The 15,482-nt window shown below is 45.2% G+C and overlaps 1 protein-coding gene across 7 annotated transcripts in view; it reads left to right on the top strand.

The window, feature by feature from the left end:
- The window catches only part of MAD1L1 (mitotic arrest deficient 1 like 1), a 320,530-nt gene that overhangs the window by 202,413 nt on the left and 102,635 nt on the right, over positions 1–15,482 (top strand). For all 7 annotated transcript variants that reach the window (XM_042864053.1, XM_042864057.1, XM_042864058.1 and 4 more), the window contains one exon: positions 2,535–2,742. In XM_042864053.1, the coding sequence (XP_042719987.1) occupies positions 2,535–2,742 (208 nt within the window). The remainder of the gene's footprint in view (positions 1–2,534; positions 2,743–15,482) is intronic.

Here is a 15,482-nt window from a genome sequence, read left to right as displayed (position 1 = left end):
ATTCATTGCTGCCACAGTGATGCCAAGGGGGCCTTGAACAGGAGGCTGCTCCTATACCCCTCCTACCCTCGAGTATTGCATCTTTGTGCTCTGTTGTTGGGCTTTCACTGGTAATCTCTCCTGGGGTTTGCACAGCACCTAGCTCGCTGGGATCCCTGTCTCACTTGGTTTCTTTAGGCATTACTGTAATATAAACCAGCAGCACTAATATTTTAGCTGTAGGGAGAAATGTGCTAGTTTGATCCGTGCCGTGTGGAATAAAGAGAAAGCTACTGCCCCTAGCCCAGGAGTGTGAGTAGCATAGCAAATGTATTAGTGATCTTCCAGAAATGTTAAATGAGATGCATTGCACCGTAGCCCTCAAATACAGCCTTCATATCACAGAGGGTTTTTAAGAGATTTGCCTGTCTCAGTGTAGCTTCAGACGGACACGCTCAAAAGGGCTGGAGAGCACTGGAAATGAGGGTGAGCTTTAGAACTGAGTTTCTGAGCATGATTTTCCAAGAGTGCATGTTTTAAAAGGAAAGGATAAATAGACTGAAGAAGCTCAGAAAGACAAAGCAGTGAATCTTCTTGGCAGCACTTTGTAGAAAGGCCAGAGAGATATTTTAATAGTAAATAACCAGCAAAACAAATGGGCTGGTGCTGCACACGTTAAAGCAGTCTCAACAGGGAAGGGAACAGCAGTCTGAGTCTGTAGGGTTTTCCTTCCCTCCTGGATCCTGCTGCTCTGTGTCTCTTTGTTACGTGAGAGTTTCTGCAGTGTTGGTGCAGTGTGAGATCGCAGGTGCTCCCTGCTTGAGCCAAGGAGAGATCTCTGCCTGATGCTGTGGTGGTGCAGCCTTGCTCTGCAGCTCTGAGCTGTAAACAGCACCACAAACTTCGGGTTTGAATCTGTTCTCTTGAAAGGCAAATGAGGGCAAGGAGTGCCCTGGCCAAGCTGAGAGTATGAGGGAGGAGAGCCCTGAACGGCAAATAGCATCAGGAGTTAGGCTGCCTGCAGTGAGAACTGCTTCGTAAATGCAAGTGTGTTGCTGGGAAGAGTAGGTCTGATAGACTCTGTGTTCCCTCTGTTAAGTATCTTGGGGCTGCTACTTGAGGCCCCTCTCCTTCAGTTCCCATCTAAATATCTTCAGGCTGAAGCTGTCGGTGGGTTGATGCTCTCTTGGTCCTGCTGCCATTCATCTCTTCCTCTGCATGGAAATGAGGTCACAAAGCCCCATTTCTGTGGGCCTGCAGGTCCAGCGCTGCCCCCCCCTCCATGTTCCTGGGCACCACAGGGCCTGAGGTGGTGTGAGAAGTGTCACCACCAGGTACTTGATAGGGCATGGAGAGCACTGCTCTGATGGTGGGAACACCCAGCTGGACTGAGGGCCTTGGCTCTCTGTGCCTTGTTTTCCCAGTTCTGTGGTGAGTTGCCCAAAGTTCCCAAGTCCTCTTGTGTTAGGAGTTCTTCACCCCCACTCTTTGCATGGGATGAACAGGTACCATCTCCTCACTTTGGTGAGAGCACAAGCTTGTCTGTGCTGCCCTTCTGGTACGTGGATGGAGTGTTTTAAATGGTTGCAAAAGAGGTTCGTTAGCAGAGCAGTGTGGGGGCTGCCACCAGCAGCATCGGGAGTGAAGTTGTTCAGTCTCTTTGGGGGGCTTTCGTTTGCCCCCCGAAAAACATGAATGTTTCTAGCACGTTATTTATGAAAATTAAATGATGGAATTGGGATAATACCTGCCTCATGCTGCTCTTGATGGTTAATTAATGTTTACAAAATCACTTCAGGTCCTGAGATTTAATTGAAGGAAATATATTACCATGTAAAATACCTTTTTATACAGGCAGTGCAATAGGATTTCAGAGTGCTGGGGAAGCCAAGATTAGCATATGCTTTACTACTTTTATGGTTGTGAGGCTTCCCATAGTTTCTGTGAAAATTGTCTCTCTGAAATCACAAATATAACATCAGTGTTTTCCTCTCACTTGGAAGAGATATTAATCTGCTATCTTAGAACTTGACTGTTTAAACTGCTATAAATGCAACTAACCTCTGAGAAAAGAGAAGTGTAAAATGAAATATCTTTTGACTTGCTTGGGGTGAGCTGATACAACTTGCTAATGACTCCTCCACTGCAGTCATATGGATGTTGCTGGCTCGTACTGGTAATAAATTAGGCTGGCACTGGGTGTCCTGCTGTAGTCTAAGTATGCATTTGCATGTTCATTATAATCTCCTTCTATCAAGAGATTTAAAATACAGCTATAAAACTTCATTTCTGGAGTTAAATTTAACAATGGAGGTGTCAGCCAAGGAGCAAGCTCTGTGGAAGGTTGTGGGTTTTTCTTCTTCCCAGAATAGTGAGAGGAAGAGAGGCAATCCTGGTTCAGCTGGTCTGGGCTGTTGGAATAACACATTATTACTGCATAAGTGTCACACCTTATGCTGTAATCTTTTTCATCTTAATAGTAAGAGCAGTACGGTTGGGTGGTCTTGGAGTTGGGATCTGTTACTCAGTTTACTTCTGTTGTTTCCAACACGCAGGGTGACTATGACCCCAGCAAAACCAAAGTGCTTCATTTCAGCATGAACCCTGCAAGCCTGGCCAAGCAGCAGCGCAAGGAAGAGCAGCAGCAGCTGCAGGAGGAGTGTGAGAGGCTGAGGGAGCTGGTGAGGGTGCTCGAAGCCGGCGGCTCCATCCATGGGAATCTGGAAGGAGTTGGGAGCTTTCAGTCACCGCAGGAAGTTGCAGGTAGGCTGTTGGCTTCTAGGCATGAAGATCTTATCCATTCCATATTGCCAGAGGAACTGACTGCCAAAGCAGATGGAGATGTTGCAGACCATGTGCTTGCTGGGGTGGTTGTGAGGAAAATGAAGAGAAGTGGGACTGGTGCAGGAGGTGTGTGGTAGCAATCCAATGGCAGGTTGGTACGGGGGGGAGGTGGTAACGATGAACAGTAATAATCCATATCACTTGCTAATGAGAAATGAAATACCAGTATAGCAGCTTTCCCATGCTTTTGCTGCCAATAGAGTAAAAGGAAATATTTCCTTCCTTTCAGGGCTGCTCTAGCCCTTGAGGTAGTACAAACAGCAGGAAATAACTTTGATAGCTGCAGGGGAGCAAGTGGTTGAAATCTTTTCAGACCTGGCTTAAAACAAATTAATATTGTTTATCAGTGTATATGTGCCCCATTAATCACAGTTACATTCAATACTCCATGAAAATAGAATACATCTTTCACTGAGCTAAATACATCTCACAAAAATCTGTGGCTCTCCTCCAATACAGTCTGTCTTCCCTTCACAAGCATGTGTGAGCCTTTTTAGTACAGTAACCCCTAAGTCAACACCTCCAGACGTGCTCTCAGACTCTGTAAATCAAGGTAAGGATATCAAAAAAAGCGACCCATCATCTACAAGGCTGTGAGGTGGCTGAACTGAGTCGAGTTGTGCTGCAGAGCCCAAGAGACCTTACTGCTGTAATTCTCTCACACATGCTCTGCCCTCAAAATGTTTTGTTAGAGAAATGGTAAGAGCTGTGAGGAGCTGACCTGATGTGCTCCAGCAGCACATGCATGGGATGTGTCCGGAGGTCAGAGTGCTCCCTCAGATGTGGTGAAGAGGGCAGAGCTTTCCTCTTGAGTCATGTGTGTAAGAAGCTCGAGACCCACATAGAGGCAGAGCCCTGACTGAAAAAAAAAAAAACCTCACAACAAAACATCTTTCACTGCTATGGCACAAAAATGTTCTGAAAGCAGCTTGCTTGTCTTTCCACTGCTGAAAGGAAAGTTCTTCATTCCTGTTAAGACTGTTTCAGTCTCATAGTGGAACATGCCAGCATATAGTCTTAGAAATATGGTGGTGAGAAGTACAGATGGGGTGGTTTTAAAATGAAGAGCTGAAGATGTGCTAGAGGTACAGTGATGGTTTGTCACTGTTGTTGTTCGTGGATGCTCCAACAGATGCATAAGCATCCACTTCCCAAATGTTTAAGGAAGGCTATCTTTGCTTGTAGGGGCTTCCAGTCTGAGGTCCTGGTGGGATGTGAGTAGTTCTCAGGGTTAGTGTTTACCTTACAGTCTGCATTTGAAATGTCACTGGTGTTTAAATTACAGTGGCTGTGGCTGCTCGGTGCCCTTGCCTGTCACTGTGGTTGGCACAGCTGATACTGCAGAGCCCACAGCTGGCACTGCCCCTAAGCCCTGCATGGAGAGTGACGGTCAGGGGCAGACACTGCAGAGGTGAGGTCAGCTCTGTCTCTGCAGCTGATGAATGAGCCTCTGGGGCATCATCTGCAGTAATTAGACCATTTCTTCTCAGGGAGTGTGTTGCTCGCGTATGCCTTCTGTGATTTGTTATTCATAATTATTCTGCTGCCTTTCATGCAGTTGCTTTTAGCTGTTCACGAGGCATTTCTGTGCTGGGATGTTACCAGGTTTGTCTTTAGCTCATAAGGGATTCATTTTTAAAGCTGCTTTCTCTTTTTGCCTTTGATTCTGACAGGAAAACAAACAGCTCCCTGGGTGTCAGTGTATTTCCAGCTTCTCCTATATATGGTGGGTGTTTTTTTCCTGTTGCCCCAGCCCTGTGCTATGTCATTCTGATTCCAGTTAAGCTGGGGAAAAGCATCAGTTGCAGAATCTAGCAGGGTCAGAAATACTTGGGTGACAGTCTCTTGCCATCACTTATCACAGGTACAGGAGGGCCCTCTGTATTCTCTAAGTGCCTGTAAGTGCTTATAGAAGTGTTTCATGAAGAAAAAAAAGCTGTAGGTAAGGGATGGAGGAGCCCTGTGGATGACTGTTTTAGAGATCTGGTTATGTGCAAGGATCTTGATTGTTCTTATGTGCTTGTGTTCATCACTGTCATTGCTATAAACAACCCTAAACCCTCCTCTCCTGTGCAGGGAGCATTCAGTGGTATGGTCTGATGTTAAGATCCCATGTGCGTTAGTGAGGATGTTCAAGGGATGCTGGGGATGTTATGGCACTGATTACAAGTCTGCATGGCATATCTGAGCTGCCTTTAAGTTGGAATGCCAGCTTTGGCTGCTTTGCTGGGGCAGGGCAGAGCTCCTCAAGCATGCTATGCAAGCTGCATTTATTTCTGCATTGATTCCATCCTGCTTAGCTCATGCTGTGATTGCAGTGTGGATGTGACAGCTGTTCCAGGACTGGTTTAATAACATGGATCCTCATGGCTAGAAAGCTTAGATTGTCTTCCTTGGGAAAAGAAGTGCAAGATGTAGCTTTCACTGTTGTCTTAGGATCTCAACAGCTCTGCCCACAGGAATGGCAGCAGTGAAGAGCTGCCATGTGCCTTCTATTTCAGTGTATTTTTAAGGTGTGAAATGAGCTGGTGGCAGAAGCTCCTCTGCTCTGTTTGTCATTGTGCAGTTGGCTGCCTTTGGGAGTGAGCTTTATTGTGCATAACAAGGGAGCAGTTTTCAAGGAGGTTTGGGGAATTGTTTCTGGACAAAAGGAGGAGAAATCAGTATTTTTCTTGCACCCTGTTTTGCCAACTGCAATACCTGTATACCTGTGTATGCATCTGACTCATTTGGTGCATGCAAGAGGCAAACACCCACCTCTGAACTTGTGAAGAAGGAGACCTGTCAGTGCTGCGTGGAATGCAGGGAGACCAAGGGCTGAACTCATGAGTAGGAAGAGTGGATAAAAGCAGGAGGACAGCAAAGGTCATCTCTAAGTTTGCATTTTTGCCTCTTGACAGTTAGTGGTAAATGTAAGATTTTATCATCCTGTTCTGCTGCACACCCTGAATAGCTTGTTGGCACAGGTGAGGAATTTGGGTGGCCTGCAGCCAGTCAGGTTTGCTCTGTTCAGCATGCTTATGTGAACTGCAACAATTGCACTTCAGGTACAAAGGATTATAATTACCAACCAAAAAAAGCATTAAGGACTGTGATGTTGATGGTTTTGATAATAATGTATTGGCCATTATTCAATTCATTCATTGGACCGGAGTGCAGCACGTTTTTTTTCTGATTGTGGTTCCAACTCCTGGATAGGTAATAAGGGAATTATTACTGTGGACGTTAAAGCTCATTAAATGTGACTCTATTAAAAATCAAGGTTATGCTGGACTTTAAATCTTTTTGAGCATAACCACTGGAGGCTGCAGCACAAGCTGGCAACTTGCCACGTGGTTCAGTGGTCCTTTTCTCATTTAAGCAGTAATAGTCTCTATTAAAATGGGTGCCAGTGCTATTGCAAAGGAGAGGCTTGGACAACGTGAGCTATAACAACTTTCTGTCCTTTTTCAAAGTATAAAAATTGCACGCGGGCTTGTGCAGTATTAATGGGGCAGATCTGTGGCAGCCCCATTAAGGGAATGGGCTGTAACTTTATGGGTGTTTTGTTTCTCTGCCAGTGCCTCCATGGGTCTGGGTTGTGTAACAGCAGTGTGCACCAAGGTCAGGCTGCCATCTGGGAGCGTTTCTCAGTCCTCCTGCCTCAAACAGGGATGCAGATTGCAACAGCTTTAGGAAGGTGGTGCAGAGAATCACTGCCCAGATTTGGAATCTGTTCCAGTGCAACGTTTCTTTCTTGTGCTCTTATTGCTTTTTTTCCCCTGTACCTTTCTGTACTTCAGGCTGCATCTCTGCTTTATTTTCCTTCTGATCTATATCTTTATTTCCTGCTTTGCTTCAGGGCAGTTCTGTTTAGATGTGGGTTTTTTTGTTGGTTTTTTTTTTTTGCTCTGGGTTGTTTTTTTTTGGCATTGCTAGAGATGGAGTTTGGTCTGCAAGCAAATAGGTAGGTGGCAGTACCAGCTGGAGGGGAGCTGATGGATGCAATGCTTGTCTCTTAGAGTGCAGCATGGGTAGAATAGTGCTGATTGTTTCCATTTGTGATCTTATCTCAAAGGTGACATGCTTGAAGATGGGAATATGAATAACCTGTTCCTGACTGCAAAGTGCAGCAATGCAAATTTTCCACTTGCTTTCATGATTTATTGCTATCCCGTAGGTGTGGTGGTGCACTCCTTTCTTTCACCCAGCCTCTCCCCATGAGGAAAAGTGCTTTTAGTATTCTTTCTGTTGAGAGAGAGACCGACACCCCTACCAGAAAAGAAGATGGGGAAATCAACTGACTTCTGAAATTCTCCACAGACAGATGAAGTGAGCTATTTTCCTTAAACTATAATTCCACCAAAAACAAAAGCTACTGATCAGTCTGAACAGCTTCTGTGTTTTTTTTCTGTTGGTAAAGTAGGGAAAAGGGCTCCCTGATGGGTACAGGAGAATCTTGCTGCAAGGCTGATGTTTGACCTGAATAGAGATGCTATATTGCGTGCTAAGCAATGGCTGTCTCCAGCATCACAGCTATGTCAGTGTCTTGTAAAAACGTTACTAATTGGAATTAAATTGGGTAATGAATTAATACTAAAATAATCTAATCCTGTTAAAGTGACAAGCCAGAGATGGTAAAATTTGTCACTGTCCCAGCATGCTTATGCTTCTGATGAATGTGTTTCTGAGTACAGAAGGTGACAAAAAGGAGCAGATGGAATTGAAAAGTTGCTGTTCTCCGTCCGCAGTTGTCTGAGCTGATGGTGCTTGTGAGCCTTGATGCTTCCTCCCATCTGCCTGTAGGACATCCATGCATGATGAGGGCTGCACCTGTGAATGAGGTGCGAGTTCACCTGACAGAGTTCTTAATAGGTGGTGGGTGGATGCAGCACCTGCATTCACTTTGCTCTGGTAGCTCGTGGCATCTTGCCGGTCTAGCAAGGCTAGGCAAGGCAGCTGCACAGCAGCCGTTGTTCAGTCCCAAAAGACCTCTGAAGTGCCTGTTCCTGATTCAGAGAGAATTCGTTAGGTAGCATTTGTCTTTGCAATTGTAACAGGTCAAGTCCCCTCCAGCTTTGTACTGAAGGAATTGCCTTCTTTGTAAAGAGACATAAAGTGAAGGTCTGGGGTGTTTGCTGTCTCCAAATGTTAAGGAACTTCTAGTAAGAGCAGGATGTTAGCCTTTGTGCCTTGTACTTCAAGTAATTGCTTTCTGTGTATCCCAGTCTCCTCTGAAGCTCATAAAGAGCTTGTATTTGCCTCCAGAGTTTTGCTGTGCGCTGATGAAGTTCTGTCCTTTCAGTCCATGATCTTGTTGGGGAGAAAAGTCATTCCCTACTGCTGCCTACACCACAAACACTGCATGGCTTTAATGCACAAAGCACACAGAACAAATGTTATTAGCAGCAGACCTTGGGAGCTGCTCAGAGCTTGCCCACCTCCTGTGCTGACCTTGTGCTCTCAGGGGTAATCCCCTCACCTCATAGCTGGTTATTATTATTATTGCATTTATGGGGCTAGTTTTTCTACTGTGAGACGTTCTGACCTATCTGAGACCTGAGTAGTATATTAAAACTGGGAATAAGCTGATTGTTTAAGTAGATCTTAGTTTGATTTCCTTCCATATCATTCACATCCCTTTGCCCCAGCATAGCAATACAGGTGATGAGGTGGGAGTGCTAAATAAACCTGTTTTCCTAAAAGGCTATAACCAAGCTGAGCCCTCCTGCACTTCGTTATTGACTGTGATGTCATAGTTGGTGGGCAGAGTCTATAAAGCCCTTTTGCATTACAACTGTGTCAGTGGATTTGGGCAGCCCACCCACAAGGGATGGGCACCTTGAAGGCTCTGTGTCCTCATCCAGCAGTAGATGATGAAGGCTGTGCACTGCTCAAGTCAGCACAGGGGCCTATAAAGAACCAGCTTTCATGGCTTGTATGAGAGTATAGTATCTCAAGAGGGCTGAAAGAAATGTTCTCAGATTTAAAAGAAAAAAAATTGCTTTTATCATACGTGGCATTTATCATCTAGATAGATTCCCAGCTTTTTAGAGATAACACAGATAGGAAGTCGTGCAGCGCTGGATATATTGAGAGCAGTGTGCCCTGCTGATGGCAGCATGCCATGAGCCTGATAGGTATGTGCCCCTGGGTGCTGCAAAGCCATGAGCCCCGCAGTGTGCCTGAGTGCTGCAGCTGTGACAAGAGGCTCTGAGGGACATTGCTGGGACTCAAAGACTCCATTTGTGGTCCAGGGATGAGAGGCTTATGATCAGCCCTTGGTTCTGGTGCAGCTGCTGAGTATGCGAGGTTTGCTGTGAGTCAAGGGTTATAGCAGAGCCTGAACTGAGCCCTCACAAAGAGCAGCAGAGCTGCCAGTTTTCTTCCTTGCCTCTCTTTTCTATGCAGTTTGTGTGGAGTTCATGAGGCCATATGTTCTCTGCTCTTGTAAGAGGCAGCTTGTAGACCTGCGGAGTACCTCCATGCAGCTCCACTATTCCTTGAGTTGTTTTTAAAGCATCTCCTACCCTCTGGCTAGGCACTATGTAGAAGCTGACTTCAAGTATTTACTAGAACCAGACCCCTTGCTCCAGAGGGGGGAAAAGCTGCTTTACCAAGAAAGAAATGGTAATGTAAGTTGGGAGGAGAAGATGGGAAAACAACTGAGTATATGTGATGAGAGGACCAGAGTGAATCGCTGAAGTATGTCTTCCAGGATTTATTTGACAAGGGATGTGTCTCTGGACTTAGAGATCCAGCCTGAAATCTGGTGGTGGTGGAAATGAGTGGCACTACAAGAAAATGATTCTGAGCAGAGGGAGGGCTGCTTGTTTCCTCAGTGGATGTTTGTGGTTGTTTTGTTTTGTTTTGTTTTTAAATTCAGTACCAGGGTAGTGAAGTCATGCTGTTACATCTGAGAAAAGGTCACCTTTGCTGAGGCAAAGAGGGAAGGTAGAGGCACCTAATGTCTAGTTACTGGTAGGAGGCAAGGCTAGAGGGCTTTGTGGGACCACGTATGTCAAGAATGTTTGTGGGCATACCTGGAGAATCCTGGGCTTGACAGGCAATACTCTTTCTTCTTCTGGCTTTACCATATGTGGCTTTAGAGGAGAATCAGCAATAAAACCACTACTTCTCAAGGCCTGCTGACTTAAAGTTCAGGTTCCCTGTCCACCACTGACTGAATGAACCATAAAACAGCAGCAAGGATGAGTCGTTCCTGCTGCCAAGCATGTCCTTTCACATCCTATGTAACCCTGATCCTCTGCTGTAACCTGGGGAAGTCCGGAGCAATGGTAAGGAGAGAAGTCAGTGAGCAGCATAAAGACATTTCCCTCCTGTGTTTTAACCCCTTCCCTCTCTACAAATGGCTGTAGAAGCACCATTAAACTTGTCCCATGAGGATGCTGGCACATTGCATATAATGCCTTTTCTTGCCTCGGTTCTTGTACATCCTGCTGTACTGACAGTGTCTTTATCCTCCAGAGACATGGCAACAAGCCGTTCAGCTTGTGGGTCTTGGTAAAGTTTGGTGCTTGAATTTTGCTGCCTGGCTGCTGGAGTCAGGCTCTCCTTATGCAGCAGGTGAGAGCCAGGGTGCTCCTGCTCCGTGTCTCCAGTCCAGCAGTTCTCCCAGGGGGAAGGAAAAGCAGTATTATCTGCAGCTGCCCTTTGGATCCTGTGGGGGTTGTGATATGAGCTGCCTCTCAAAGCACTTTGCATCACAGAGCAGCTTTTGATTAGGAATGATGTGCCATAAGGCCTTTGGATGTTCACAATTGAAAATGCTCTTTCATTCATCAGCAAGATTGAGAAGAAAGGCTTGTGCTGATGTCTCAAATTCAGGCTGACACGATTTCCCTGACTTTAGAAAAACCAGCCTGCCGGAGCGCTCCGGGTGGAGAGCTCAGATCTTTGCATCTTGGCAATGGATTGTTTCTCCTGGAAATTAAAGCTTGATGCCTTTGTGAGCAGTAGAGTGTATTGGAAATCTGGCTGAGAAACTTTGTAATGAGTGTTGAGAAACAACCCGACAAGGTTTGTGCTGGCAAGGTGAACGTCCCCTTGGTTGGGGATGCTTGTTGGGTTTGGGTAAGGGAAAATACTGAACATATTTGTATGCGTTCTCTCAATGTTATCTAAGATGGTGGTAATCTTGTTACAGCAGATTCGTAATGGAAAAAAAAAATTACTGAATTTGCTTTTTTTTTCCCCTCTGGAGTCCACATCTCAATTTCCAGTTAGATATACTTGGCTGGGAACTGATGCTTGACTGTCTTTGCAGGATAAATAGGGACTGCTTAAAACTAATCCAGATGAGGTGGGGTGGATGCGTAGAGGCTGAGAAATAAAGCATCTGCACTCATTCCACACTCTAAAGGGACATCATGTGCAGCTAACATTCAGATGCTAGAGGAGAGCTGTATGTATGATCAGGATTACCTGCTTGTGACTCTGTGGGAAGCCATTTTCCCCAGGCAATGCTGTTCTTCAGTCACGTTCTTGATTTTTGTTTTCACTTACCCTGATTATTTAGTGGCTGCAAATGAAGTAAAAATAAGGCAGTTTCAATATTCTAGAGCAATGGCTGTATTTAAGAAGTTTATATTTGATGAGTAAGTTGATGACATTGCATTATGTGAATTTGATGTGCAAACTTGTCACCAAAGTGTAAACATAGTGACAGCAGGACCAGCAATTCTCAGCCTAATCAAGTAAGCCAAGTAACACATTCTTTGAGCTATAGAGTAATAGAGACTGATTTGCATATTAAAATGAGAGAAGCTACACAGATCCAACAATTAAGTTGATATTCTAATTGCGTAAAAGTCAGGAGATTCAAAGTTATGCTTTCTGCATCAGTTCATTTGTCACCCACGTGTATATGTAATATTTTCAATGACTTCATCTGCTATGAAACTAATATGCCTTAAGATACGTGAAACGTTGGCTGTTGAAGAGAGGAGAGCTTTGGATTTGCTGCGTTGGAAACAGACTCAGAGCCTCAGGCCTGGTCTGCTTAAAAATAGCACAAACAAACTCCAGGTAATTTCTTTTCTAATATTCTAGTACATGTGATGGGAGGGAGCGTGCTATATTCAAATGCAATAGGAAAGAAACCCCATTGATCTCAGCAGACCTTGAATTATATCCTTAACTTCTTGTTTTCTTTTTAAGGAATAAGCTTTATTTAATTGCAGATTCGCACAAACGTGCTGGTACCACTAAGAATTCCATCAATATATGGATTCTGTCCTTGGTGTTTATGCTGGTTTCTCAGTACTGATCTTGCATTCAGATAAGCACGCACATATACAGCTACCCTTATCTACACGTGCTGATGTGCTGATAGATGAGTGCTTGTTCCCTAAGCTCACAAAAAGCTGTTCACATGCCAAGTCGAATGACTTTTTTTTTTCCTCCATAATCCTCTTTGAATTAGACGACAAAAAGAAAGTGTTTGAAAAGGTTAACTAATGGATATGCTTTTCTTCCTGATGAGGAGAAGAAAAATGGGGAAGTGCTGGAAAATGGTCAAGCGGAGTTTTGATCCAGCTTCTCTAATCAGATTCATTCTAAGCAGTGGGTGACCAGGGGAAACATTAATCCACAGTGGGGTTATGTGCAATGGAGAACATGAATTTGGAAAGCAATCAGCGTATAAAAGCAGATACTTACAATTAGTTTTCTGTCTTAATTGTGGCACTGACACTAGTACCACAATATGATGTTATGCTAGTCCTTTGAATATGGTGCTAAATAACAGTGTAAGTAGGAAGGGAGGCACCCTCCTCTCTTGGGGTCTTCACAAATACCCACCTGGTTTGCTGATGCCAGGCAGTGTTGCAGTGGTTGCCAGCAGAAGTGTCTGGAGGACGAGTTAGAGGAGAAATGGGCCCAAAGCATCACCCCCTCCTGGGGATGCTTTTACAGGGTCGCATGCTTTAACTCAAGTTTGTCTGTTGTTAACAGCTGTGGCTGCTCCATGCTGCAGCACTCACAGGATCCAAAATAGAAATGCCTCCTCTCCATTATTTGTCCTGTGCAGTCCTTTTGGGATTCCACAGTATGGAGACCTGAGCACTGCTGTAACAAGCTCTTGGGGCGGCATAGCTTGGTAGGTAGATGGCATTCTGCGTGGCTTTGGCGTGGGTTTGTGCCAAGGTAGCAGAAACATGAGTTTAAATCATAGCAAGACTTAAGTCTCAGGGGAAGGACATGTCTGTCCACCAGGGGTTTCTTAGCAGCTGACAGCAATCCATTGTTTAGACTAAACTAAAGCCACCCACTATGGTTTATGTAGACCTACCAACTGCTGCAGTCTTTGCTTGTTATTTCAGTGTTTCCACATCATCTCTGTTGCAGTGCCAGTTGATCTGACTTGAGCTCTGCTCAGAGAGCAGTAAATCAATCCGACCTAAGGAACATCATATTCATTCTTATGTACAAGAATTTAGCCTGATGGATGAAAGTCAGGTGGATGGGAACCTGGTTGGAACCCAACTCTGGCCTGCCTTTTCCCTCACTGCCTGGCTAAGTGGGTCTCTGTCTTCGTTGAATAGAAGAGTCTTGATGTATCCTGTTGGAGTATCATAGCATAGTGGATTATTGGGTAGGTACGTCGCTCTGTGAAGTTACTGTCTGCGATGATCAGATACCGTTATAGATGTGCAACAGAAGTATTTCTGTTAAATAGAACAGAGACTTCTGCAAGGAAGGGCCAGAGGCAGCAGCAGCAGCATCCTCCTTCACTAGAGACCGCAGATGTGTCATCAAAACTCACCGCTAGTGGCATCAAAGGCAGCGTGCAGATCTGAGAGATTCAGCAAGACTTTTCTGAATAGGCTGATAATGATGTCTGTGTGTGATTCCCCTTTCAGAATGCCATATTGCCACGGCCTCTCTGAAATGAGGCAGAACTTAGGGCAACTTTCTGTCTTGTTAGGCAAAAGTGGGAAGAAGTAATGTTAAGTTAGAACCAGTGAGGTTCCATCTGCCTAACAGGCACTGAAGGTGCTGAAGATGTTTTCATAAGCAGCCATAATTTGAATTAAATCCTGGCCAGGTTGCTTCCATAATGATGTGCCTGTGCTGTCCTCAGTATATGGAAGTGTGCCAGTGCATTTGTAAGCTCCCTGCGGAATGTATTTGGACTCCTATGGTGTCACAAGGGGTAGTGGAAATTACTCTTCAAAGCACTTCTTGCACTTCTTTCTGCTGTAGGATCCTTCATATTTTACAACCCCCCCCCCCCCCCCCCCCCCCCCCGGCAAAAAAAAAAAAAAAAAGCAGCAGAGAAAGGGATCATTACCTTGTGCTTGGGCCGTGGGGAAGTTTTAGTTGACAAGAATTTTAAGCAAGGTGTCCCCATGGATGGGAAGTTTTCTTCAAGACGATGTCCTAGGCCAAATGGATGCTTTTGCAGGGTCTGGCAACAGGTTCAAAACGGATGGCATCCTAGTGACATTTCAGGTAGCACGCAGTCCCAGGCTGCTCACCCTGTGGGCAGAAATAAATAAGGATAAAAATTAGCACTGCTCATATCCCACTTATTGCAGTGTGTTAAGCACTGCTGTTCTCCTCTGACAAAGGGGATGTGAGCCAGGCAGCTCCATCAAATCAGGGCAAATGAGCAATTAGCCAGAGGTACAGAAATAGTGTTTAGAAAGGTATAAAGTTGCTCTGAGAGCTATAAAATGTCTCTCCTTGTTTTGTGCATGGTTTAGAGTGGGAATGTTTGACACTTAACAAAAGCTGACTAATTCTTTGTTGTTTCCCTCTAACGATCAGAATTCAGGGGAGGGCTGGCTGTGACAGGCTGGAGGAGCATTGCAGTGAAAGCAAAGCTCTTTTTAATTAGAAAGTCCCTTGGATGATTTACTTTCTTAGCGATTGGAGCACTGGCTGGTTTAAATGTGTCAAGCAGTGCTGACCAGTACAATGCAGAGTTGTCAGCGCAGCTTCTGTTTTGCTCTTCACAAATCAAGAGGTGAAGCCTGTTCCAACGAGGAGAGTCTGTGATGAGAGGAATTATAGCTGAAGCCAGCCGTGCTAGCAGCTCCACCATCTGCTGTGAAGTCTCTGGCTTGAATTCCAGCACTTATGGTAGCAGGCGTAATGATGATAATATTTTCCACTTCTGTAGCACCCTCTGTCCAAAGGTCTCTGGGTATGCTAGAGATGCTAATTTAGACTCGTGGCACCCATGGAGGGTGGTTATGAGCCTCCACGCTGTCTTTTCTTGCTTGCAGAGTCTAGAGATACTGTTGGTAATCTTTGTGCAGCAATTCCTTCTGCTAGGAAGTCCTGAAAGAACAAAACCCTCTCGCACTGTTGTTAGCACGGGTGAGTTTAAGTCAGGGCTGTGTTTCGAGAGGCAGCCTGACTGCTGGTAGCTGCTGGAGCAGGAGGTTGGAAGCGATCCCCATGCTCCACAGTGGGCTCAGGGTGGCGGCACAGTGGCTGTGTCTGCATCAGCTGTTGCAGAGTTCTTAGCTTCTTTGTGCAAGTTTTGCTTAGGTCTTATAGCTCCAGTCCAGCCCTTTATCCGTAGCCTTCTGAGGAAGCTGTGCTGCTGCTTATGGTGACGCTGCAAACTGTGTGTGCAGCGCTGTACAGATAGAGAAGCAGTCAGGAGTTCTGTCTAGAGGGCTTTTCTCATGCAGCTTTATTTTACT

The sequence above is a fragment of the Lagopus leucura genome, unplaced genomic scaffold, assembly GCF_019238085.1.
Source record: "Lagopus leucura isolate 7727_CA_CO unplaced genomic scaffold, USGS_WTPT01 Super-Scaffold_760, whole genome shotgun sequence".
NCBI lineage: Eukaryota > Metazoa > Chordata > Aves > Galliformes > Phasianidae > Lagopus > Lagopus leucura.
This window is presented reverse-complemented; position numbering and strand designations above follow the sequence as displayed.